We start from the raw sequence: 27650 nt of genomic DNA, 5'->3' as shown, positions 1-27650 counted from the left end.
TGTTTACAGCAAGTTCAAGCTTATATACATTATAGCAATAACAGTCTCCAACTTTAATCGTACCCTCTGAAGAACTATTTCTGAATACTCTCCGTCCTAAGTTTTTATTCAAGCATAAATCTGACTAACCCGAAATAAAACCAAGATCAGGAGCAGATAAAGGACAGGAAAATAAGAAAAGAAAAAAGGAAAGAAAGGAGGAGAGAGAAAGAAGAAAGAAAAACATAAAGGGGAGGTTCAGGAGGGGAGAGGGGTGGGTCTTTGAGGAGCCTCAAAAAAGGAATTATGTCCATAACATTTGGAGACTTCAAGGAGTGGTCCGACAAGGCGGAGGACACCACTCTGAAACACCAATGAGCCCAGCTGCTTCACGGTCCCCTAATACCTGGGCAGAAAAGAAAAGGTTGGGCAACACGCCTATGGCAAGGTTGAACCTCGGGCTATCCACTCTGCGACTCCGGATGATGTTCTAAACTCCAGCCAGGGCTGCCAGATTGCATAAAACCCTTCGGTGGTCATGTCCTCATCCGCCCTCATCTCCTCACACCTCACCAGTGTGTTAATCACCTCCACCAAGTGGCCTCTAGTAGGATGAGAAATGGACTGCCAAAATCTGACCGCCTGGACAAAAAAAGTGCAACAGACCCTTCTTGGTCTTTGAGATGATCCCGGGAACATGGACAGCACAGCTATCTCAAAAGGTGAGACGCACTTCCCCACCACGCAGGTTGCTGTGTAGACTTGATACTTTCACCCATAGACCAGCTACCGGCAAGCAATCCCATCAAATGTGGGACATGTTACACCTTTCATCGGCGCACCTCCAATACAAGAGAGAGGATTGAGGAAACATTTTGTGTAGCCACGCCGGGGTCCTGTACCACCTAGACACTATCTTGAAATTTACTTCCTGTAAACTGGAAAAGACTGACGCTTTAGGAGTCAGAGCAAAAGCCGTTTCCCAAACCCCTGGAGGAAAATGTCATCCCCGCTCCTCCTCTCAAGCCCCAACAATGCAGTCTTTAATCATACTCACTCCTCGTCTTTGATGCTCTCATAGCAGGAATCACAGACCCGCACTTGGAACTCGAAACCCATAATGGGGTAGCTGGACCTCTTGGAACTGCATTTCCCACAGACAGCCTGTCCACATTTCCTGCAGTGATGCTATACAGAAAAAAAAAAGGGAGGAGCACAAAACTGTACATGTCAAGAAGTAGGACACAGACCCTTTGGGTAAAAGTAACAACATAAGCCCAAGAGGAATAATCCTCCTCCCTATTCTATTACCTGGCGTAACCCCAGAGTCCTCGTGTCCCACATCTGCTTTATGTTCCAAAAAAAGGGCTGGGCACACTTCTGGCAGGAGTCACTCTCTAACCACTGAGGAGCCTTGAATATAGCAAAAAAAATATTATATATAGATATATTGGAAAGTTTATTCCATGAGTGCAGATGCATACAGTACTACAGTAGGGCACCAATATACTGTATTCGTTTTTAGAAGTCAGCTGTATTACGGGCTTTTACTCTTAACATAGACGATAATGCAAAGGGAAGACAGATGCATAGATGTGTAAGAGTGAATATAAAAGAAGCAATGTAATGTTTTATTACCTCTTCTCTTTCAATATCCATATTCCAAACACAGATCCCTCCATCGACTGAACATGAGACCAGCTGCCGAGTGAGCTGCAGGTAGCACACACCTTGTACCTTATCACTAACGTAAAGAGAAAAATCATTTAGCATCATGAATTCTAATGCAGACAGTCCCTCCAGCACCTGCATCATATACATTTCCAATATGAAGCGCACTATTACTAGAGATGAGCGAGTATACTCGCTAAAGGCAATTGCTCGAGTGAGCATTGCCTTTAGCAAGTACCTGCCCGCTCGAGACTGCAGGTTCGGGTGCCGACGCAGGGGAGCGGCGAGTAGCGGCTGTCAGCAGGAGGGAGCGGGCGGGGGGGGAGAGGGAGAGAGAGATCTCCCCTCCGTTCCGCCCCGCTCCCCCCTGCAGCTCCGTGCCTGCTGCCGGCACCCGAACCTTCCGTCTCGAGCGGGGAGATACTCACTAAAGGCAATGCTCGCTCGAGGAATTGCCTTTAGCGAGTATACTCGCTCATCTATAACTATTACCATTCTGATTACAGGAAGGAAAAAAAAGCCTTCCAATAACACCCAATGACAAGTAAAGCTGCATTTTTCTATCAGTGGAGCACCTAATTCATGTGCTTCAGACAATGACGTCTATTGGCTACACGCTCCCATTCTTGGCTCTTTTAAGTCACCCAGTTAAACGTAGCAAACACATAAGTATTGAGTCAGTGAACGTCACCGAACAGCTTCAAAGTATCTACTGAACTAAATTAAAGCGAGGACTTGGGTAAGGGCCAGAAACTGCAGACCCAATATATGACAACACAATATGCTCAAACACTTCCTAGGCACAATAATACACCAAGTCATTCAGCAAAAGTAATAAGGCTGCAGCGATCAGGAAATCCTTACTGGTGTCCTTGTAGGATCAAGGTTCGCCCTTGTCGCCCTCCAATGTCCCACAGGATAATGCTGTGATCAGAAGAACCCGAAAACAGATACCGCTGAACCGGATCCCAGTAAAGACATGAAATGCTGCCTAAAAGGAGGAAAAAGAAGAGGAAAAGAAAGGTTTATGCATTGTGTTAAATACCAGCAGTATGTCAATATTGAGGAACGTAGTCAATAAGTGCAGAGCTGTTTGTAAACCTCTCCCAAAGCAGTCTGTGTAGATAAAGGGAAATAGTGGACTTCAAAAGAAAGCAAATGGAGCGAGCAGGAAACTAATTTATTGATTATTAAAAGGGCTCAAGATTAACCCTTTCCAATCCACTGTCTGACATCTGAAGACATTATGATTTAAAGGGGTTGTCCCGCGAAAGCAAGTTGGGGTATACACTTCTGTATGGCCATATTAATGCACTTTGTAATGTACATCGTGCATTAATTATGAGCCATACAGAAGTTATTCACTTACCTGTTCCGTTGCTAGCGTCCCCGTCTCCATGGTGCCGTCTAATTTCAGCGTCTAATCTCCCGATTAGACGCGCTTGCGCAGTCCTGTCTTCTCCCTTCTGAATGGGGCCGCTCGTGCTGGAGAGCTGCTCCTCGTAGCTCCGCCCCGTCACGTGTGCCGATTCCAGCCAATCAGGAGGCTGGAATCGGCAATGGAACGCACAGAAGACCTGCGGTCCACCGAGGGTGAAGATCCCGGCGGCCATCTTCGCAAGGTAAGTAAGAAGTCACCGAAGCGCGGGGATTCGGGTAAGTACTATCCGTTTTGTTTTTTTTTAAAGCCCTGCATCGGGTTTGTCTCGCGCCGAACGGGGGGGGGGGGGGCTATTGAAAAAAAAAAAAAAAAAAAAACGTTTCGGCGCGGGACAACCCCTTTAAGGCTGTACAGCTCTGATGTTGGAAGACATCTGTTGGGGTTCTCTTACTGTATATTGCCAGCCCCTCTGCTGTCGAAGCCTGTGCAATGTGTAGCCTCATGCAGAACTGGCTTTAACCAGCAGATAGCGGCATTGTATAATGGCAGAAAAAGAGTAAGCTCCCTAGGAAAGCCAGGATACAAATTGGATTGGAAAGGGTTAAAGGGTTTGTCTGGGACTTATTATACATGATCTTCAAGTTAGGTCATGAAAATGTGATCACCAGGCCCGCTGTTAGTGCCCAGAGTGCGGCTGGTATTGCAGCAGCGTGGTTTAGTCCTGCAGGCACAGCTCCCACTGAATCTAATGGGACTGCTGAAATGTTGGCAGTGCTATCTGCTTCCAGCGCTGTCTGCACCAACAGCAAGCCCGATGATCAGATAACTGGCAGGAATCCCGAGTGGCGAATCCCCACTGGTCAAAATCTGCTTGTGTGAAATCCACTTCAACATGCTGTGTAAATGAGGTATATTTTACTTTATTAACCCTTAAAGTGTCATAAGCAAATCATTGTCAACACATTGGGTTTTCATTGGTTTTAACCCCCCTTAAGGACACGGCCTATTTGGGCTTCAGCACGCAACATTTTTTTGGGCGGATTTTCATCTCCATTTTTCAAAAGCCATAACTTATTTTTCCATCAACGCAGCCGTATAAGGGCTTGTTTTTTGCGTGGCGAACTGTAGTTTTTAGTTTCAACAGATTTTCTTAAAGTTCAGAAATTTAAAACAGTAGTCATTCATGCTTTCTTATTTCCCCACGCAGGGGGCGGTGAGACTAATAGAAGGAATGACAAAGGTTTATTTTCTGACATTTTTGTACATTTCTTACATAACCTTTCTTTTAACGAGCTGAATTCTATTGTATCGCCTGTTTCTGACCTTTTCGGTGAATTCTGGGTATTCAGGCTTCAGCAATTAAAAGACTATAAAAGGAAACATTAAAAACATGAAAGAACATGGAAAGGTAGGTCTTCATATCTTGTTTTCCATTCGCTACCAACTTTCGGTAATTCTTTTGCTTAGCTCTTTTAGGATTTGTGTGGTTATCGGGGGGGGGGGGGTTAGGTTGAGAGCAAGTTATGTCTAAGGCCTGGGATGTCCATCATTTCAATCCAAGGTCTCCATAATTCACTGTATTTCGTTAGAGTGTCAGTTTGTATAGCATGTAGTCTTTCATACAGGGCAATCTGGGAGATCCGGTTTTGGACTTCATTATATGAGAGGGTTGGCTGTTTCCACCTCGCTGCTATATGGATTCTAGTTGCCATGCATATGTGCTGGATGAATTTATGTGCTTGGTATTTTATTCCTGGCGGACGATCTCCTAGTAGGAATAGTGTTGGAGATTTTGGGAGTGGACCAATAAATAGTCTTTGCAATAGTCTGTATCTGAGACCATAGTCTGGCTACCACCGGGCAACTCCACCATATGTGGGCTTGGGATCCTACTTCTGTACATCCCCTAAAGCAGAGTGGTGAAGTCAAGGGGAAACATTTATTTATTCTTACTGGGACTAGGTGGGTGCGGTGTAAGATTTTAATGGACGTTTCCATTAAGGAGACTTGGTGGCTACCTCTAGTGATAGTTTCACAACAATGTTGCCATCTTTCCACTGACATGTGGATTTGTAGTTCTGTTTCCCACTTTCGCATAAACGGAAGTTTGCTTTCTGTATCAGGCTCGTTTAACATTTTGTATAGTAAAGATAAAGTTCCTTTCCTCAAGGGGTTGTTTTTACATAATCTTTCAAGTGTTGTCAGTTCAGGGATCACCCTAGGTAAGTCCAGTGAATGTAGGAAGTGGAATATTTGGTTGGCTCGGAAGTTTTCTGCTGTTGGGAGATTGTAATTAGCTTGGAGTTGGTTTAGTGTTATTATCTGGGAACCCATTAAAAAGTGGTTAAGATTTGTCAGTTCATTTGTCTTCCACCACTGAAAATGGATTAAGTCCATACTCGGTGGGAATCTTATGTTAGGTATAATAGGCATCATCCTAGAGGGTTTATTGGAGAGCTTATATTTAAAATCGGGTACTTCTCCAGATTCTCATGGTGTGGAAGGTGAGGGGACATCTGGTATGTAGGTTTGGGTTTAGGGGATTGTTAGACCATATTAGATTAGAAAAAGTTTGTGGGGATATTCTGGATGATTCTAACGTTACCCATAATGGAGCTTTTTCAGTGTCGTTAACCCTTGGGCTGTTTCTGCCACCACGTAGTACTTCCAAAGGTTGGGGACAGAAAGACTTCCCCTGTTTTTATGCTTATACATAAGGGTGTTTTTGATTCTTGGTTTTTTTGAGGCCCAGATGAATTGAAAGATATGTCTCTGTAGATTTGCTATCGTCGGGCGGGGGATTGTGATAGGTAGTGTCCTGAATAAATATAGTATGCGGGGTAGTAGGTTCATTTTAATTGCGCTGATTCTTCCCACCCAAGATAGTAGGGGATCATCCCATTTGGTCGGGTCTGCCATAAGTTTTTGTATCAGGGGGGATAGTTCCATTTGTATAAGGTGGTTAAGGATGTGGTTAAGTTGATACCCAGGTAGGGGATATAGTGATGTTGGTGTTGAAAACCAAAATTTAAATCTATTAATTTTGTTAGTGAGGGCGGGGAGTTTAAATATGTGATGTCGCATTTATCTGGATTGATTTTTAGTCCAGAGAGCACCGCCCACTTGTCCAATAATCCCATTAAAGGAGATGTCCCGCGCCGAAACGGGTTTTTTTTTTTTTTAAACCCCCCCCCCGTTCGGCGCGAGACAACCCCGATGCAGGGGTTAAAAAACCCACCCGCACAGCGCTTACCTGAATCCCGGCGGTCCGGCGTCTTCATACTCACCTGCTGAAGATGGCCGCCGGGATCCTCTGTCTTCATGGACCGCAGGGCTTCTGTGCGGTCCATTGCCGATTCCAGCCTCCTGATTGGCTGGAATCGGCACGTGACGGGGCGGAGCTACACGGAGCCCCATAGAGAAGAGGAGAAGACCCGGACTGCGCAAGCGCGGCTAATTTGGCCATCGGAGGGCGAAAATTAGTCGGCACCATGGAGACAAGGACGCCAGCAACGGAGCAGGTAAGTATAAAACTTTTTATAACTTCTGTATGGCTCATAATTAATGCACAATGTACATTACAAAGTGCATTATTATGGCCATGCAGAAGTGTATAGACCCACTTGCTGCCTCGGGACAACCCCTTTAAGTTGGGGAGGGAAATTAATGGCTGGGTCATTGTAAGTAGAAGGTCGTCCACGAATAAGCTTAATTTGTACTCCACCCCCTCCACTGTCACTCCTCTTATATTGGGGTTTTGCCTAATGGCTATTGCGAGGGGTTCGACCGCCAGTGCAAATAAAGCAGGTGAGAGGGGACAGCCTTGCTGTGTACCTCTCCTGATTGGGATAGGGGTTTCTTTGCTTGTAGGTAGCTTTAATAAGGTGGAGGGAATGGAGTACAATGCTGCTATCGAGCGCACGAAGGCTCCCTCAAAGCCCATATGCTGCAGGATAAAGAATAGATAGTCCCAGGCCAATGAATCGAAAGCTTTTTCTATGTCTAGGGCTAATAAGGTGACGGGAATTTGTGTGTCTTTTGAATGGTCAATTATATTTAGTACCTTTCTAATGTTATCTGGGGCTTGTCTTGATGGGATGAATCCGACCTGGTCTTTATGTATAAGATTTGGGAGAAATTGGTTCAGTCGGGCCGTCAGGATAGATGTAAAGATTTTATAATCGATGTTCAATAACGAGATAGGCCTATAGCTTTTGGGGGAGAGAGGATCTTTTTTGGCCTTGTGTATAACTGTTAGATTAGAATTTAAAAATTCTTGGGGAGGGGTATCACCCTTCTGCAGTGATTGAAAAAGGCTTTGTAGTGGTCCTATTAGGGATTCTTTGTATTTTTTATAATAGATTGCCGTGCAGCCGTCGGGGCCAGGGGCCTTCCCTAACTTTAGGTTGTCTATGGCTTCCCTTATCTCTTCTGTCGTGATATTTCCGTTTAGATGGTCTCGCTGATTTTGGGTTAAGGTAGGAAGTGGGAGGGATTCTACAAAGGAGGGTCCTGCGGCCTCAATGTTCCCTTTATGTTCTTTGTACAGGGATGCGTAATATGTGGCAAATGCTTTGTATATCTTGTCTGGATTGGATGTGGTCGTGTTGTGGGGGGTGTATAGTTTGAATATCGAGTTCGTCCTCTGTTTCTCTCTCAATTTTGTGGCCAGTAGTCTGTCTGGTTTGTTAGCGTATTTGTAATATTTATAACCTGTCCACTGGAGTGCTCGCTCAACCTTGTCTGATAGTAGGATGTTTAGTTTAATCTTAATGTCTCTAATTTCTTTAATCGTGGCCCTTGATTATAGGTTTCAAGCAGGAGCAATCGCCTTTCTAGAGCTAAGTAAGATTGTGATTTTTCTTTTTTTCTCTGAGATGCTAAATCGGATTAATTGTCCTCTAATGCTTGCCTTATGAGCGAGCCATATCCAGTGGGGATGTGATTCCTGGGTAGAATTCAGACTGAAGAAATCTGTAATTTGCTTTTGGATTTGGTTTGAGATATTAGGATCTCGAATAAGGGCTTCGTTTAGTCTCCATTTATAGATGGGTTTGGGGGTCTCGTCGCTGTGTGCCACTGCTAATACCAAGTCATGATCTGACCATGAGCATGGATAGTGCCTTGATGTTTCCAGTGTGGGTAAGAGGGATGTGGACATTAGGATGTAATCAAGTCTTGAATATGTCTGATTGGCTGAGGAGAAGAAGGTGTATCCTCTCCTGTTGCCGTGTATTTCTCTCCAGCTGTCCGCTAGCATCAGTAGTGCTAGTTTGTTTCCCCATTCCTTCCTCTGTTGGATCGAGAATCTGTCTGGGTTGTTGTTTGATCTGTCTAGGGTTGCCGAGAAAGGGAAGTTGAAGTCGCCTGCCCATATGATTTTATGTTGCGTATATTTGAGAAGCTTCCGAGAGACCACCTGTAGGTTTGGGATTGGATTTTCTGAGGGCGCATAGACATTAACTATGACCATCTTTTGTGTGTGTGAACTGTAGTTTTTATTGGTGCCATTTTTGGGTACATACACTAGATTGTAAAATTTTTATAAATGTTTTTATGATAGAGACAGAAAACGCTTCAATTCTGCCATAGATTTAGTTTTTATTGGTACCATTTTGGGGTACATTTGGCTTCTTTGTTCACTTTTATTGCGTTTTTTGGGAGTCAAAATGCTAAAAATTAGCATTTTGCCTCGGTTTTTTAGGGTTTTTCTTTAGGCATTTTGCCATGCAGAATAAAAAGAGTGTTCAACTTATTGTACGCTTTATTACGGATATGACGATACCAAATATGTGGGATTTTAATAAAAAAAAAACAAACATTTTATGCCAATATGAGAAAAAGCACAAAAAAAGGGTTTTGTTTTTGTTACGCATTTTATACCACCATACCAACTTTGATCGCTATGATAAGGCATTGCAGGACTTCTGTTCTGCAATGCCTTATCGCTTGTTACAGCGATCACAGGTACTGGCAATACAGGACGCCAGTAGCTGGCGTCCTGTTGCCATGGTAACCCGCTGGGCTTTCTGCGATTATATAGCAAGAGTCCGATGACATCACAGAGGGAGCGTGCTCCCTCTGTGAACCCTTCACATACCGTGATCTACATAGATCGCGGCAGGGAAGGGGTTGAAAGTGAGGGTCACTGCTCGATGCACCCCCGCTGTTGCAGGGGGAGCCCGGCTATCAGGGATAGAGATCTTGCGCTAACTGTAACTGTACGCCCAGTTGCACAAAGTACCTCCCTGCTAGGACGTACAGTTACGCCCTGTGGCGGGAATAGATCTAATGATTCAATTCTGTAATAATGCACTTAATGTAATAGTTCTGCTTAGCACTTATTATGTTGTAACACTCATAACTGTGCGTCTTTCTGTGAGAACAAAAAAAATTTTAAAAAAATCTTTAAAAAAACATGTGCTACTCCCAATAGTAGAAGTTAATGAATTGGGTTTGTGGTTGGATAAACATTCCACATCAAAACTTTAAAAAAAAAATGCAGTATCCCAATGTGAAACTAAATTATGTATAAATTAACAAAAATTATAGATTCATTCTCACTTGTAGAAAAAGAAAAAAAAAAAATCTTGTTCTCAGTTGCCATTTCTGACAGGTTACTTTTCCTACTTGTAGCACCATTTGCCAGTTCTATGTAGTATTGTACTGGAGCCTAACAGTCATCAACATATTTATTCACAGAATGCAGTAAAGAAAAAAAAAAAATTTTTAAATTTTTTAAAAAATATGTATTTTTTCCCCAAAATCTGCCATGGATTTATTGCATGGCGATGGTATAATCTGCAGTAAAATCTACCTTAAAATACGCATATAACACAGAATATAAAATCCCCTGTGTGGGCAGACGGTTGGTTCTTGAGTAAAATACCTGGATTTTTGCTACCAATACCAGATTTACCTTCATGACCTTTGAGGGTTGAGATGACAGAGCAGCCTTCTTTTTCCAATTTCAACAGTGTAATCTGCCCAGCAAAGTCTCCAACAAAAGCATATCTTGTTTCTTCATCATATCTATACAAGGGTTGTTAGGGATAACCCCACTTCATGCAGAGGTCACAATGCATAACAGAAATGATCTTACTGGAAACTGAAACCCCCCCTAATCCTCATGTGTGTATGATGTGTATATATACTTATTGATATGCTGCTCTTCCCAACAATCTTTCGGCCTAATTTCAGAGTTCCACTTACCATCACATCACTGAAGGTTCAGCTACTGGATAAGCAACTGCTGATCTTGGCTCTGAATTAGGGCTCATGTCCACGGGCAAAATATGATTTAAGATCCGCAGCGGATCTCCCGCATGCGGATCCGCATCCCATAGGGATGCATTGACCACCCGCGGGTAGATAAATACCCGCGGATCGTCAATAAAAGGGATTTAAAAAAAAATGGAGCATGGAAAAATCCGGACCATGCTCCATTTTCGTGCGGGTCTCCCGCGGGGACGGCTCCCGCGGGCTTCTATTGAAGCCTATGGAAGCCGTCCGGATCCGCGGGAGACCTAAAATAGGAATTTAAAGTAATTACCATCCGGCGCGGGCGGGGAAGGTCAGCTGTTCCTCACGGCCGCATCTTCCTTGCTTCGGCTCGGCGGATGTGCCCGGCGCATGCGCGCGGCACGTCGGCGACGTGCCGGCGACGTGCCGCCGGCGTCAGGAATTCATCCGCCGGCCGAAAATGAAGATCCGGCCGTGAGAAACAGCTGATCTTCTCCGCCCGCGCCGGATGGTAAATACTTTTAAATTCTTATTTTCGGCGCTCATGTCCGCGGGGCAGGAGGGACCCGCTGCAGATTCTACATGTAGAATCTGCAGCGGATCTGATTTTCCCCGTGGACATGAGGCCTTAAGCCCTTAGTGACTACCCATATGCCTTTTCACATCCTGGGCGTCTGGGCTTTATTCTACAGGGCTGTGAACACACACTGGTCCTGTGGAGTAAAACGCCAGGGTCTGGAAATGCGACAGCTCCCCGCTATCAGCTACTTGAAGCTACTATCAACTGCTTGGAGCTCACACCAAGGCCTCTTTGAGCGGACCCCAGTCAAACGATCGCTGTTATTTAACGCATAAATGGGGAGGGGAATCACGTGCTAGAATAGTTTCATCTCCCCTCACTGTATCTACATACAGTGATATGTAAAAGCTGCAGAAGACAAATTGTGCAAAATGTTTAACGTTTAACAAAATACATGCATTTAAGTGAATGAATCTGAACTGCAATACCAGGAGTAGAGATGAGCGAGCGTACTCGTTAAGGAAAAAAACTCGAGTGAGTATTGCCATTTTCAAGTACATGCCTGCTCGTGAGAAAAGATTCAGTGGCCGGCGGGGGCGAGTGGCGAGTTGCGGGAGTGAGCATGGGGGTGGAATCTTTTGGCACGAGCGGGCATGTACTCGAACATGGCAATACTCGCTCGAGTATTTTGCCTTAACAAGTACGCTCACTCATCTCTAACCAGGAGCAGCCCAAGAACAAGAGTTATACTTTCTCCAAAAAGTAGACGATTTTTTCAATCTTGAACAATTCCTGAGTTGAGGCTCATTTACATGCAAAGACAAACTTTCAAACGATTGAAAGATTGACAGTTTTAGTGATAGTTTTGCATAAACTGCTAATGTACACCAATGTCCATTAGCAGTATATTACCTTCATTTGCGTGTACATGAGCCTCCAGATGCTGTTTGCAAATCGCAGCATGTTGTCCGGACTTTGCACTCAGCTGCATTATCTTTGTACGGGCTGTCAAATGAATACAATGTAATCAGCTGCTCCCATAGAGAACACAGCGTGCGGTCTTTGCTCTCTCCAGCTGAACGATGGATTTTATGTTCACCTAAAAATCATTCAGCCGAAGAGTAAAAGATGGAAGCATTTACACGCAACGTTTATCGCTCAAAATCCATAGTTTGAACAAATTTTGAGCGATAATCGCTGCATGTAAATGGGGCTTTAGAAGGTTCTCTTTATAACAATCTGTATATTCGTGCTTAGAAGCTTTCCTAGATTCGAAGGGAAAAAAAAAATATCCATTGGTCATAAAATGCTGTAAAACAACTAAATAAGTTGTACTCCCCTCCTTTAGTGGTCTCTGGTCCAGCGCAGCAGCCTTGGTTGTCACCACTCTGAGCCAAGAAGAAGCTGTGGTCAGCCACGTGCTATTTATTGCATACACAATGGCTCAGCCAATCACAGTTTCCAGCAGAGATAATTCCATGAATGCCAGCAATTGGCTAATCAGACACGTGCACAATGTAAAAGTTCCCATTAACCCTTTTAACCCAATGACCCGTATAAAGGATACTGGAGGGAGGACGCCCAGGAGGAGAACGCATGTCGCCCAACCAGTGACCCACTCAGAGTGCACATCCAGTTGAGGAATTTATCATGCCCGGTACTGATCACCCATTCCGGATCCGGAGAGAAAATGACCTCTGTTACACGGTTTTGATGAGCTGCAATCACAAGTAACCATTTAGTTGTATTTTTTGAAAGACAGTAATTTAATTATTCACCTAATCAAGAGCAACAAGAGACATAAGTATATATGCTAACAGAGCATTCATGTAGGCAACTGCAAAAAACAGTGGCATCATCCGCTGCCAATTTATTTTATTTTTACTAAAAACTTACATAAATGCAAAAAGAAAAAAGGTCTCTTAAAACTTACAAACAAATATCTTTCTTAATAAATGTGTAGTAATGTTTGTGAGCGGAATAGTAGGATTACCTGGATATGTCTTCACAAAGTTCATTTTGTTAAAGTCATCAGAGATTGAAAATTCCTGCCAAATAAGAGATGACCAAAAACATTTTAGCTAAAACTTCTATATTACATAAGAAAACGCATGAACATTTTCAATTACTTAGCAGTAAAACAGAGTTCAAGCTGCAAGTAATCTGTCACATAATGGACACAAACTGTTCCCAATGGACCCCATTGCCTTAAAATGAATGCAGTCCATCAGGTTCTATCACGGTGTCTGTTGTCTAACACAGTGTTCCCCAACTCCAGTCCTCAGGGACCCCAACAGGTCATGTTTTCAGGATTTCCTCAGTGTTACACAGGTGATGTCATTATTGTCGGTGCCTCATACATTGCCACAGGTGTTCTTACTATAGGAGATCCTGAAAATATGACCTGTTGGTGGTCCCTGAGGACTGGAGTTGGGGACCCCTAGTCTAACAGAAAGGACAGTGCTGCATGCAGCAATATTTCTTCCATCAAATGTGACACATTGACAACTTAAGCTGCTAAATGAGCCTCTGGCAGATGTAAACAGGGCCAAAAAAAAACAGGACATTGCAACAGGAAAAAAACCAACACAAAAAATCATTGTGAACCTTATTGAGACTGGGTAGATGGAAGAATAAATGGGGGTAGGTAATGGAGTATAACAAAGTATATAGCTATAGCAGTACCATCCTTAACCCCTTAGTGACAAAGCCTGTTTGCGCCTTAGTGACGGAGCCAAATTTTGGAAATCTGACATGCGTCGTTCAACGTAGCATAACTCCGTAAAGGCTTTACACATCCAAGTGATTCTGACATTGTTTTTTCGCCACATGTTGTACTTCATTTTGGTTGTGAAAAGAGACCGATATAATTTGTGTATATTTATTAAAAGTACCAATATTGGAAAAATTTTGAAAAAATTGTCATTTTTTCAAATTTTCAACTGTAATATCTCAAATATGTCCAAACATACTGTACAAATTTTTGATAAGATATATATTTCCCTCTGTTTATTCTAAATGCACACTTGAAAAACTTGTGTTTTTTTTAACCATTTATAGGACGTACAAATTTAACATTACTTTTCAGCATTTTGAGGAACACTTTGCACCAAGCCAAGTTTGCAAAGGCTCATGAGTGTCAGAATAATAGATACCCCCCCCAAATGACCCCATTTAAAAAAACTTCATCCCTTAATGTATTCACTGAGGGGTGTCATGAGTATTTTGACCCTACCAGTTTTTTCAGGAATTAATTCAATTTAGAGGAGAAAAAAATAAAAATTTCATAGTTTTGCAAATATGTCATTATAAAGACATATTTTTTTCCTATATTGCCCATGAAAATGAGGATTTACACCCCAAAATGGATACCCCCGTTTGTCTCGTGTTCAGAGACATACCCATTGTGGCCCTAATCTTATGTCTGGATGCACAATGGGACCCAAAATGAAAGGAGTAGTCGGTGTCTTTCAGAACATAAATTTTGCTTGAAGGCGTTTTAGGCCCATAGCACTTTTGTAGAGCTCTTGAGCGGCCAAAACCAAAGAGAACCCCCACAAGTGACCCCATTTTGAAAACTAGACCCCTTACCGAATTTATCTACGGGTGTGCTGCCCATTTTGACCCCACAGTTTTTGAATGAATTCAAGCAAAGCAAAAGGAAAAAAATGTGATTTTCGTTTTTTTGGCAATTCTGTCGTTTTAAAAACTGCTTTTTTGGTACAGCACACACATGAATGAAGACTTGCACCCCAAAATGGATACCCATGTTTGTCCCGTGTTCAGAGACATACCCATTGTGGCCCTAATCTTTTGTCTGGATGCACAACAGGGCCCAAAATGAAAGAAGTAGTCGGTAGCTTTCAGAACAGAAATTTAGCATGAAGGTGATTTAGGCCCCATAGCACTTTTGTAGAGCTGTTGAGCGGCCAAAACGACAGAGAACCCCAACAAATGACCCCATTTTGTAAACTAGACCCCCTACCGAATTTATCTAAGGGTGTACTGTGTATTTTTACCCTACAATTTTTGAATAAATCTAAGCAAAGCAGTAGGAAAAAAATTACAATTTTCATTTTTTTGGCATTTGTATCAATTTAAAAACAGGTTTTTTTGTACAGCACACATAGGAATGAAGACTTTCACCCCAAAATGGATACCTCTGTTTGTCCCGTGTTCAGAACTATACCCCTTGTGGCCCTAATCTACTTAAAGGACACATGGCTAGGCCTATAATGGAAGGAGCACCCGTTGGATTTCAGGGTACAACGGAATAAATTCCAGGCCCTATTGCCCACTTATAGAGCCATTGAGCGTCTAAAACGATAAAGAACCTCCACAAATGACCCCATTTTAAAAACTAGACCCCTTAATGAATTCATCTAGGGGTGTACTGGGTATTTTGACCCCACAGTTTTTGAATAAAGCTAAGCAAAGCAGAAAGAAAAAATTACGTTTTTCATTTTTTTGGCAATTTTGTCAATTTAAAAACTGGTTTTTTTTGTACAGTTTACATAGGAATGAAGACCTTCACCCCAAAATGGATACCCCCGTTTGTCCCGTGTTCAAAAACATACCCATTGTGGCCCTAATCTACTTATAGGACACATGGTTAGGCTTGTAATGCAGGGAACACCTGTTGGATTTCAGGGCAGAACTGAATAAATCCCAGGCCCCATTGTTCATTTGTACGGAATAAAAATTGACTCCCTAAAAATCCCCCGCCCCTCCCCCACACACTCCGCGCCCTTTTCGGCGTTCCCCAAATCTTAGATAAAAGTAATAATGTGAACTGTGTGGTATTTCCGAAGACAGGGGTAATTACGGAGGCTGGTTGGGATGGGTACATGGGGCAATAAAACCGGGTATCCCCCCCCTCCTCTCATGCTTTTTGGGGGTCATTTCTTGACCTCAGTGGTCAGTATAGGGTGTAAAAAGTGGCACTCTGTGAGTCTCAGTAAGCTTGATGAGGTGCGGCGGTCTCACATAGAAGGCGCTCAACAAGCTGCTCCTGGAACTGCAGGAAGGCGAATGTTCCCGGGGCTTCTTGTAAATTGCGTATTACAGGTAGCGGTCTGAATAATGCCGGGCTCACACGGCCATAGGTGGAATCCGCTTGCGGAGGCCCGCGGCGGATCCCATCTGTGAGCCCGGCTGTGACCCTGCATACGGCCGCCTATTGTACTGCGCATAACTGCCTACTCACACGGGCGGTCATTCGCAGTACTTTTTTTAAATTTGTATTTCCCGCACCGTCGCTTAGCGATGACGCGGGTACCCGCAGCCCGTATACAACGTAGTTGCGTATGGGCTGTGGGTATATCCATGACCATGGAGCACAATGGGCTCTATGTTGCGGATATCCGCGGTAAAATAGAACCTGCTGCGTTCTTTTTTCTGCGAGTGGATTATGCAATTCCGACCTGCTAATGTGAACGGAATTGTGTAATCCAATGCGCTTCATCTGCGTATTACCGCGGATCAGACGCATGCGGAATCCGTAATTCCTATCCGGTCATGTGAGACCGGCCTAGGGTAGATCGCTACCTTTTTATCACGTGACCCGGGACCGCTCAACGAGGCCACCCGTCACTGCTTCAGGCTCTCGGCGACCGTTGGTCGCTGGGAGCAAGGAGATTTTAAATTTCCTGTGCTCCCCGACTCCTGCACATGCGTTTGCTGTTTTGCCGGCGGTCGCATGTGCAGAATCCGGGTAAGTTCACGGAGGAAGATCGCGTCAGGGTGCAAATACGGAGGCCTCCGGTAAAAAGTTTCATCTCCTCTCACCGATCGCATCGGTGAGGGGAGATGAAGCTTCACCTTTTTTTTACTTTTACGTGATCGCCATTATCCATTGGATAACGGCGAACACGTGACGGGGAACCGCTCACCGCGGCCCCCGTGAAATCTCCAGGCTCTCCGCTAAGTTTTGTAGCCAGGAGCAGGGAGATTTTAAATTATCCTGGCAATCCACGGCTTTTGCGCATGCGTCCGCCATTTTGGCGACGGGCGCGTGTGCAGAAGCTGAGGTAAGGTCCGCAGATAAATCCACGGGCCTTAGGTACGTCATTTCATCCTCCCTCACGGATATGATCCGTGGGGGGAGATGAAACGCAAGCTTTTTTAAAACTTTTTTTTTTCTTCACTTTTTACACTTTTTTTTACTTTACATGATCACTGTCATCCATTGGATAACAGTGATCATGTCCCCGGTATAATCTCTCTGTTCCTGGCTACACATGGCAGCCAAGAGCAGAGGGATTTTAAATTTCCCGGGGCTCGAGCCCGTCTGTGCACGCGCCCGATGTCAATCATCGGGTGCGCATGCGCAGACGGGGATTCGGGTCCCGGGACATCGGGGAGGACTTAGGTGAGTATTTTCACCTCCCCTCTTGGATCCGATCCATGAGGGGAGGTGAAACTGCCTTTTTTTTTTTAACTTTTTCGCGATCGCCGCTATCCAATGGTTAGCGGCGACCGCGGTCCCCGGTAACACCTCCTGGTTCCCGGCTACCTTCAGGAGCCGGGAGCCAGGAGATTTCAAATTTGCCGGGGGCTCCCGGGCTTCTGCGCATGCGCCTGACGTCATCGCCTGGCGCGCATGCGCAGAAGACCGCCGGCAGGTCCGGGAGGACTCGATCTCCGGGGGGCACCGCTGACAAGCCAGGTAAGAATTTTCAGCTGCTCTGATGGATCCGATCCATCAGGGCAGCTGAATATCTAACTTTTTAGGCACTTTTCTTTACTTTTTTGCGATCGGCGCTAGTCACTGGATATCGCCGATCGCAATACCGGGGCTGGGACTGCCCGCATCCTGGGATGACAGATCCATGCTGTCGGCTACCTGCGGGCACCGACAGCATGGAGCTGTCACGTCCTCAGGCAAGTGGGCATCAATCCAAAGAGGATGCATAAAAACTACGTCCTCTAGGATTAAAGCCCACTTACTGAGGACGTAGTTTCCCGATGGGGCAGTCGTTAAGGGGTTAAAGGTAGGCATGCTACGTTTCTGGCGTAGCTACAATATTTGCTTAGCGTGGCTGCTGCAATTCACCCTGAATAGTGGCCGCACTTCATTATCTCAGGAGCCCACTACCAATATATCAGTAAGTGGAGGTAAAAAAAAAACCAAGGCAAACTCCACCTTTAGCGTACGGTCAACAAATGGTGCTGTTTTTGGTGAAGAAATGCTGCAGATTTGACAAAGAGTTCACCCTTTGCGTTGCAAAGGGTGAAAATCCACAAAACGTAGTTGACATGCTACAAATTTGAAATCCACACTGCAAGTCAATTCTGCATTTTTTTTCCTTCAAAATCCACACATCATGTGCAGCAACTCCACCGTGTTTATGCCCTGTGGTGAAAAATCATAAGGCCTCATGTCCACGGGAAAAATATATTTTAAAATCCGCAGTGGATCACCCGTGCACGTGATCTGCATGTAAAGTTTCCCATTGGAATGCATTGACCACCTGCGGTTAGATAAATAGCCGCAGATGGTATTTTAAAGTGATTTAAAAATTTCATGCATATGAAAAAAAAAACGTGACATGCTCCATTTAAGTGCGGATGACGTGTGCGGGAGCCGATAGAGCTCGTAGCTCAATTGATCTCCCGCATGGAAAAAAAAAAAAGGAATTTAAGTTCATCCACACTGCATCTGCTGCGGAAATCCGCATTACATATCCGCGCAGGCCACATTTTTTCCCGTGGACATGAGGTCTTAGCCTAATGCCCACAGACTGATTTCTGCAACGTTTCTAGTAGCGGAAATCCACAGCGTTATCCTGCAGCCGTTAGGTTCTATTGAACCTAATAGCTCAATGTTCACGCTGCAGAATTCTACCACGGAATTCCACAGCATGAGAGAAATCGCGTCATGGTCAAATTTCCACGGAAAGACGCGGTCGGCTTCCATTTTAGTCAATGGAAGCCATCAGTCACGCGATACTTCCGCAGCAGAAGTATTGCGTGATTATGCGTCACCGCCCACCCCCAGCGCGTTATGCGCTGCACTGCGCCAGCTCAACGAACGGGACTCGCGCGGCAGATCTGGAGATGTGAGTATGGGGTTTTTGTAGGGCGCCGTGTGGGACTCTGCTGCGATTTTCCGCTGGCAGAGTCCGCCGTGGGCATGAGGCCTTAAAGGGGTTGTCCCGCGATAGCAAGTGGGGTTATACACTTCTGTATGGCCATATTAATGCACTTTGTAATGTACATTGTGCATTAATTATGAGCCATACAGAAGTTATTCACTTACCTGTTCTGTTGCTAGCGTCCCCGTCGCCATGGTGCCGTCTAATTTCAGCGTCTAATCGCCCGATTAGACGCGCTTGCGCAGTCCGGTCTTCTCCCTGGTGAATGGGCCCGCTCATGCCGGAGAGCTGGTCCTCGTACCTCCGCCCCGTCACGTGTGCCGATTCCAGCCAATCAGGAGGCTGGAATCGGCAATGGACCGCACAGAGCCCACGGTGCACCATGGGAGAAGACCCGCGGTGCATCGTGGGTGAAGATCCCGGCGGCCATCTTGCTAAGGTAAGAAAGAAGTCGCCACAGAGCGGGGATTCGGGTAAGTACTAAACGCTTTTTTGTTGTTTTTTTTAACCCATCCCTTGTGTTTGTCTCGCGGCGAACGGGGGGCCTATTGGAAAAAAAAAAAAAAAAAACCCGTTTCGGGGACAACCCCTTTAAGACTTTAAAAATATGTGCCAAGGTTTGTTCAGTTTAGTTTTGTCAATAAAACCATAATGGAACAAAGAAAAAGTGTAATTGAGACTTTTTTTGCATCCACTCCTGATTTTGCCTTTAAAGGGGCTTTGCCAGAATTACAAGTTATCCCCTAGGATAGTGGCAAGACCTTATCCGATCTTGAGAATGGGGCGGGGTCCTCATTCCCCTCTCTCTAGCACTGCAAGGATGCTTCTTCCAACCATTCATTGTACTGGGGCTGTTGAAAATAACCGAGCATGTGGCGTTCAGATATCTCCGCAGTCCCATTGGAGATAAATGGAGCAGCAGCGCACTTGTGCAATTAGCACTCCATCCATTCTCCTTACTGTGGAGGGAGTGCAGTAAACTCACAGCGAGAACGACAGGGGAACATGGGACCCCCCACCGATCAGAAAGTAATCACCCATCTTTTGGATAAGAGATAGCTTATAATACTGGTAGAACCCCTTTAAAAAAAGATGTAAAATGCAGCAAGTTTATGTGCATGGGGCTTGAGAAGGTCTTTATAAAAAATACAGATCAAACTTCTCATCTGGGCGCCCTATTACATACATATATCATATAGCAAAATCCCCCACGTACAGTTTTCCTCCATTCATGAGAGCCAAAATAGAGATCTGCTACAAAAAGTGCCTCCCACACCGATGGGCTCAGTATGGTCATCAGTTTAAGTGGGTGTCATACCACATCACCCCTGCAGACCCTCATTCATCATTTCAATGATCTACACACTCCCTCAATGTATTCTCTCATCACTGTGTATGTATTGAATCTTTAGGATACAGGAATATGCAGATACTTACCACAATCGCTCCACTATCCTGTCCTATAAACACCTTTCTACTCTCATGGTGGTATGTCAGAGCCGAGCAAGGTGCTGCAATGAAACAGAATGGAAACTTTAGTTAAAAAATGAGCTTCCTTTGGGGACGTTTAAGAGGTTTTCTGTGTGCAAATCCAACCTAAAAGAAATGACCTGAATGAATGTTCACCAATTTGAATATTCCGTAACAGACGTTTCCTGATTCCAAAAGAGTAACTTCCCCCGGAAACATGTGGACATCAAGCCAGGAAAACAAGCCAGCTCACACTGTTATTATTCACTGTCAGGTAGCAACACTCAATAGACGGCATTTCCTGGTGCAGCTTACAATCTAATCAGTCACACACTCCTGCACACGCATCGCCTTATTTACACAGCTGCACTAATAACAACTGACGTGGATTTCCTATCCTGCCTCTGTGAGGCTCGGCTATAGGTAAATGTTACACATACAGCCACAAACAATGCTCATCTCTAGTAGAAGAAATGGAATGGAAACATTAGGTTTCTGTCTTTCGGCTTGAAATATACCGCTGCAGACTGCACCATTTTTTCATTCAAAAATGGAAACCCAACGGAGTGCAAGCAAAACGAAAATCTTACAGTTTGCTTTCCATTTCATTTTTTGTAAATCCATTTAAATTAATGGGGGGAAAAAAATGTTTACTTCAAGGCATTGCATTTCTCTGTTCAGCTACGGCAGCAGGGAAACGGAATCCCACAAATGAACAGATGCATCTCATAATGGAACCAAACTGGGCCGAACTGACCCACTGACTATAATGGTCCTTTCGGTTCCTGAACCCATCCAGCATTTTAAAAATCAGACACACAAGTCCTGCATGCACGATTTTTCGTGATGAAGCTGCTTCAGAGCCTCTGATGCAGATGTGAATAGAGCCTTAGGCTGGCTTCTCACGGTTGAGAAAAACTGTGTGATTTTTGAGTGCTGCCATAGTGTGAGAATACGCAGAATTATGAAGCCCATGCTCTTCAAGGAATTTATTCCCATGTGCAATGTTTCCTGTCCTGTGATGTTGCGAGATTTGAAAATCGTTGCATGCTGTATTTTTCTGCGTTTTGCTATTTTTTTTTTTCACCTAAGTTTCCCCTTTGGACCCTTTGCAACGCATGAACGTGCGATGTACGTGCGATGCGTTTTAAACATTAGCATCTCCTGTTGTAGGCCATCGCACAATAAAATATTAAATCAAGTCTTTAGGTATTAGTGATGCAAGATTATTTTCCAGGAAAACGCATCGCTGAGGCTCAGACATCACATGAGCAAATATCATGCTCGCCCGTATGAAGTAAGCCTTAGTTAGAGAAGTTTTTTAACATACTTTCTGCCTGACTTATCACATTCTCTGTTTGCATGCCATTAGAATTTATTTACATGATTTAAAAAAAATAAATAAATAAAAATAAAAAAAAAATCACAAGTTCTTTGCGTTTGCGAGATGCACAGAACTCACAGAACGCAATAACCCATTATTTTACATGGGTTAGTTTACACGAGTGATGTTCCTCTTGCATCAATGGTATGAGATGGAAGAGCTGCAGCAGATCCCATTTCTGTGCAATTCACGCGCAGAAACAGGACTTGCAAAGTGCAATGTCTCACATATCGTTATGTACATGGAAAGTCCGTTCGCTGTGTGATGCAAGTTGTGGCCGAGAATATCAGGCGTGACTCGCTATCAGCTGTGTAAATACCGCCTCAAGGGAATCTTCACTATTTATATCTAAAGACAAATCCATTCTAGTTGTGAGATGACTTTTTTTTTTTTTTTAATAACAGGGATACCGTAATAATCAGATGGGGATCTGCGGTATCTGCATTTGCTGTTATCTGTTCTATTTTCTACTGGGCAAATACTGAACCACCAATGTAGAGCAAACAAACAGACAAAAATAGGTCATGCTGCGTTTTTAAATAACCGCCATAAATAAAATACAGCCATGTGACTAGATACATAGATTTACATCAGCTCCATACTGCAGCCCATAAAACACAGAAATAAAATACACTTGTCTGAAAGGGGCCTAAGGATGCTTTCATGCCAGCTGAATATTTCCGCAAGATGCATCGAAAGACGTGGAGAAATCAGCACCAAGATTTGCATGCAGGTATCGGAGCAGAACTCTGGTGCTGCAGATTAAGCTGCGTCTTTCGGAAATATTCCATTTGTGTGAAAGAATCCTAATACGGAGTATAAAAGTAGCAGAAGGCCTGGCATAAATAAGGGCAAGAGAAGGAGCAAAATCCATCACCAATGAGAAGCCAGTGGGGACCACGGTCAGTTAGGTTTTGCCATTATACATGTAGCAAACTTTTGCTTGAGTTTGAAAACGTTCGGCAACAAAGTCTCTTAAGCTTTTGAAATGCTATTATCTTAATACAACAAAAGCCACTGTACACCTATTTCAATGGCAAGTCATTTTGTGTGCCACAGTTCATTTTAACATGTTAGGCTGGATTCACACAGGGTGCAAATCCCACGGAATGCCTGCTGCGTGGCCACATGGAAGTTCTGTGAGATTTCCGCAGCTGTAAGGCAGCTTCAAAACCTGTGTGATTGAGCGCAGGTTTGAAGTGGCTTAACGGCCTGCATTCTGCTGCAGGAATCTCTCCCCATAGAGAAGAGAGCCTGCAGTGGCACGTCAGTTTCAGAGCGGTTTGGCCGCGATTTTGCAAATCTCGTCCACTTTGCTGCTTAGTCTCGGGCTTAAGATTGCAGGCAGAATTTCGCCCTATGTGAACCCAGCCTTAGGACGAATGCACACGACCAGGTCGGATTCCGACTGCGAGATCTCACAGCGGAATCAGGCCCTGTGCCCCAGCGGTGACCCCTTCGTACCTGCGCAATTTCTTCTCTGTGTTGTGGATGTGCTGGCTCCCGCACAGTGAATGACGCGCCGGCGATGACGCGTATCCGCGGTGATTTCAAAATTGATATTTCAGAATCTCCGTGGGACAAACGGCTTCCATTGATTGCAAAAAAAACCCATCCATGCCGGGCCCACACTAGAATAGGATATGCTGCGATTCCACCCCCCCCAGAGTGGAAAAATTGCAGTTGATTTCCGCTCATGGGCATGGAAAAACGTTTTGCATAGCATGTCTATGGGCAGCATTTGCTGCGGAATCTGGAGGTGAATGCTGGCTCTCCCGCAGTGCAAATAGGCCTGTGTGCATTGGGCCTTTATGAGTATAGTTAAACTTTGCTGCATCTGTATATAAATAAGTTTTGCGATCCAAATAAAAATTGCCCAATTGCCAATTGCCCTTAACTGTGCTGGCTTAGGGTCTGCTTATGAGGAGCATGACGGTCTTGGTACCTGGCAAGGATGACTGCAATGACACTAGTATCCCTACAGAAGAAACTAGGGAAATAGTTATACACACAGTCCAGACTCAACTATATCTTTGGGCATGATCATATGGATAAGGCAGGAAATAAAGTAACTCTTACATGACATGGTGTGATAGATGCTTGGCCAATACTGCCCGCTGTCTCTCTTCAGCCATACTCGGACTGTCCTGTGGATACAAAGTACAGCATTTACACAATGAAGCTTTTATACTGCAGTACTGGAACAAAGGAAAAATGCATAGATGTTTCTGGGAAGTACAATTACCCCATCACCCCCAATAAACAAAACATTTACCACCAATTCTATGACCACAATCTGCAGCGCACCACCCCTCACACTGCTGCCCCCTGCAGGGAAAAGATACAGAAGAGAAAATGGTGCACATGTCAAACAGAAGCCCAGTGGCCGCATTTGGACTGCCAGCTCATTTTGTGTAGCCTGCAGCAGCCCAACAGGTATTTCACTCAGCCAGCCTGCAGCAGCGCAGACACTGAAGGGGAAAAGTCAAAGGTCAGAGCCAATCCGTGATGGGAAATCACTAACTACGGTAGTATTGCCAGGAGTGTGTGCAGAAGACACAAGAACAACTCTTCCCACTGCCTCTGTAGGTTTCCCTCCTAGTTTGGGCTAAGAAGTACTGGCAATGTACAAGTGGCCTCAGGCCAACCGGGCCATATATAAAGAGGATGGCATGAAGGGGGTTGAAGGGTTAAGTGTGACTCTTGATATCACATGTAAGGAGTTCTACAAGAAGCCCTTGTTCTCCAGGAGAAGGCACAACAGCCTCTTTATTCCAGGACAGCCGCAGCTCATCAATAGGGTTTAACAGGAGCGGACATTGTGACACGTCTTCCATGACCCTAGAGATGCCTGAAATAGATGATGGGTGAAGTAACTGCATCACAGCGACACGCGGGGCTCCTGCGGCCTCACCACGCAGAACGCTTCTATTTAGGCCACGTGCAGACAGTACAGACCTGCATTGGAAAAATGGGACGCAGATTTGCCTTGCCGAAAATCAGTAGTGCAGAATACGGTGTGGATCCGCACCAAATTCACCACACGTGGGTGCGCCGTAAAGCCACATTCACACGGGACAGACTTGCCACACAGAGAATCTACAGGATTTACAGAAGAGCCGGGTTACCATCTTCAAAGCCCTGTCCACACGGTGTGGAAAAAAGCCAAAGGAGGCAGGAAAAAAGTCGTATGAGATTTATGTTATGAGACGCACAATTCTCACATGAGCAAAAACCCCCATTCTTTTGTTTTCCCCTGCATTGCATCACATCCTATACTTGGGCGTGCCATCGCATTACCCATTGTTTTCAATGGGGTCAGCAAAGCATTGCACCACCTGCCAGGTGCACACCAGTGCCATGTGATACTATCACACTCACCCGTGTGAAATTAGCCTAAGGCCTTATGTCCATGGCCGCTGTGGTAAAAAGCTGCGGGGCTCTTGGCAGCCTTTACTGGCATTTGTAATTGCGAAGAGCTATCGGAGAGCGCATACGGGCAGCCAGTGTACTGCACATGCCCGTGTATCCCCGCTCGAATATGAGAACGCCGCCCATAGGCAATGTATTGTGCATGAAGAGTGTGTAGGGTGCCTACACAAGAGCATAGGGCTCACGGCGTGTGGCAGAGCATGCTGCCATCTAGTTCTCATGCATCAACTTCATTTACCACACATATCATGGGCGTGCATCATGGGCGTACACCCCTAGACATGAGCACTAAGTCATCGAAAAGTGACTGGAGATGAGAAGGTTATATCTGCAGTACGTCAATTATAGAAATCCTGTAGACTGCTACCATAGACTTCAATGGAGAGGACACATCTGCACGCCAACACCAGGGGGGGGATGTGGAGAGATTTCTGTAGCAGATTCTCTGAGCGGAAGATACACAGATCTGCAGGAAACTACGTAACACATTCGCAAGAGGAAATCCGCTACATGTGAACGTACGCAAAAAACTAAATCGTGCAAGATGTGCTTTGCGAGATGCACAAATCTCGCCCGAATATGAACCCTATTTTTTGGAGCGCAGTCATACACGGGAGCAATTTTTTTTCCTGCATCACATTGCGGAGGAAAATAATAAAATAATCGTGGCCTGTCCAATCTTTGGGCGTTCCCTCGGAACGTCTTGCATCGCAGATTTGATCGATGGAGCTTGTGCAGCATTGCCCACGTGTGAGGGGCACACAACTGTTGTTCTTCCCCTGTTTGTACATTTTTGGGTGGGCGAGTTGGTTTTTGCTGTTGCAGTAAGCGCTGCGGAATACGTTGGCGCTATACAAATAAAGATTATTATTATTATAGCAGGCTGCAAATTCAGCTTTTGTTGCTGGAATTTTTTGCATTAACTCAATGGGACACGAAAAAAACCCCTCAGGAATGTGAATAGGAGGGGGGGGGGGGCAGGAACATTTTTTGGACACACCCGATCACGATATGAATGGCGCGTGCACATTTACTGAGTTGATTCACACAAGTCATTTTTTTCGGGGGGGGGGGGGGGGGGGGGGGGCTAAGCGTGTCCTGTTTTTGCGATTTTTTTTTTTTTTTCGGGAGCAAGATTAAAAATAAAACTTGCATTGCAATGCATTTTTTTTCCCATGCGAGCTTCTCACACACATGAAAGCGATAATAATCTGCAGCTTTATCCTTGCTATATCTCGCACCCCCTAAATTGGTCGCACTGAGCGAAGTGGGAGGGGCAATAATACCAGCACAGTGGAAGTTGCGGAGAGCCTTCAGGATTACGGCAGTCGCACATGAAGGGGTCGGCCAATTAAAAATAACTTTTTAAATATAGAGCCCAATGGGTTAAACACAAAATAACAGTACTTCCCCTCCTCCATATCGCAGCTGCAGTCCTGTCATTCACCCAGTCTCCATTGGCAGCGGCAGTCATGACTTCCACTGCCAACAGACACCATGGGGTGCCAACGCCACGGACAGGTACCATTTATTGGGTTTTTAACCCATTTTAGAGTTAATTTCTAACCGGACGCCCGCTTCAAATGTAATGCATTTATCTCAGTTGCACAAGTCAGCCCAGCACGTTCAGCAGCAGCTTGTAGTCACGCGCAGCGCACCACAGGCTTATGAGAACTATGGCAACATTGTATCACCCGCAGCAGCCAATCACATGCCAGCTCTGCTCTCTCACGAGCCTTTACCAGAAGTGAAAGCAGAGACCTGATTGGTTGCTAGGGGCAACTCTGCCCCAGAGCTCCTCCGCACAGTTAGGAGGGCGCTGTGACGTCACCAGGTAAGAACATCCGTTACCCGGCATCGTTATCATCAGCGCCCTCTCCGCAGGGAGTATAATTACCGGTCCTCGCTAGCGGTGATGACGCCGTCCTCTCGCGGGATGAAGCAGGCAGACGTCACGTGCTCCCGGTGTCCGGGAATCTTTGTGAGGAGCACAGGGCCTCGCGGAGACCGGGAGTGAATCTCAGCCGCCATCTCGAGTCATGTGACCTGAGCAGAACGGCAGCTGTAATACATGACGTAAGTGCGCAGCGGTCACTGGGATCTACCGTAATGTGTGGTGTAGAAGCGCCTCAGCTGTATTTACTGCAGTAGGAGAAGAGCAGCGCTCCACTGTATTTAGATAAGGGAGATGGAATAATCTCTCCACAGTGCCACCTATTGGAAGGCAGTATTCCTTCAAGCCAAAGTCAGACTTTTTATACAAGCCTTGTAACAATGACTGGGAATTAAAGAGTCCAACTTTGACTTGAAGCAATGCTGCCTTCCAATAGGTGGCACTCTGGAGGTATTATTCAATCTCCCTTATTTGCATATTACCCAGAGGTAAGAAGTAGTCAGCCAGAGACTATGTTTAGGTGAGCTGAAACAAAGTGACTAGTGAACCAACTCCCACTCATCACCCTGTAAGGTCTTCAC

The 27650-nt window shown here is 45.0% G+C and overlaps 1 protein-coding gene across 1 annotated transcript in view; it reads right to left on the bottom strand.

Moving 5' to 3' along the window:
• The window catches only part of WDFY1 (WD repeat and FYVE domain containing 1), a 40297-nt gene extending 13076 nt beyond the window's left edge, over nt 1–27221 (bottom strand). Inside the window, exons 1-10 of the mRNA XM_066598772.1 lie at nt 27073–27221; nt 23823–23890; nt 20327–20400; nt 12787–12841; nt 12361–12511; nt 9951–10063; nt 2515–2641; nt 1618–1723; nt 1291–1392; nt 1037–1167 (exon numbers count right to left, since the gene is read on the bottom strand). Of these exons, the coding sequence (XP_066454869.1) occupies nt 1037–1167; nt 1291–1392; nt 1618–1723; nt 2515–2641; nt 9951–10063; nt 12361–12511; nt 12787–12841; nt 20327–20400; nt 23823–23890; nt 27073–27206 (1061 nt within the window). The 5' untranslated portion in view covers nt 27207–27221. The remainder of the gene's footprint in view (nt 1–1036; nt 1168–1290; nt 1393–1617; nt 1724–2514; nt 2642–9950; nt 10064–12360; nt 12512–12786; nt 12842–20326; nt 20401–23822; nt 23891–27072) is intronic.
• Between the last annotated feature and the right edge of the window lie 429 nt (nt 27222–27650).

Source organism: Eleutherodactylus coqui, chromosome 1 (genome assembly GCF_035609145.1).
Source record: "Eleutherodactylus coqui strain aEleCoq1 chromosome 1, aEleCoq1.hap1, whole genome shotgun sequence".
Taxonomy (NCBI): domain Eukaryota; kingdom Metazoa; phylum Chordata; class Amphibia; order Anura; family Eleutherodactylidae; genus Eleutherodactylus; species Eleutherodactylus coqui.
The sequence above is the reverse complement of the archived record's forward strand: the minus strand, read 5'-3'. Positions and strand labels throughout refer to the sequence as shown.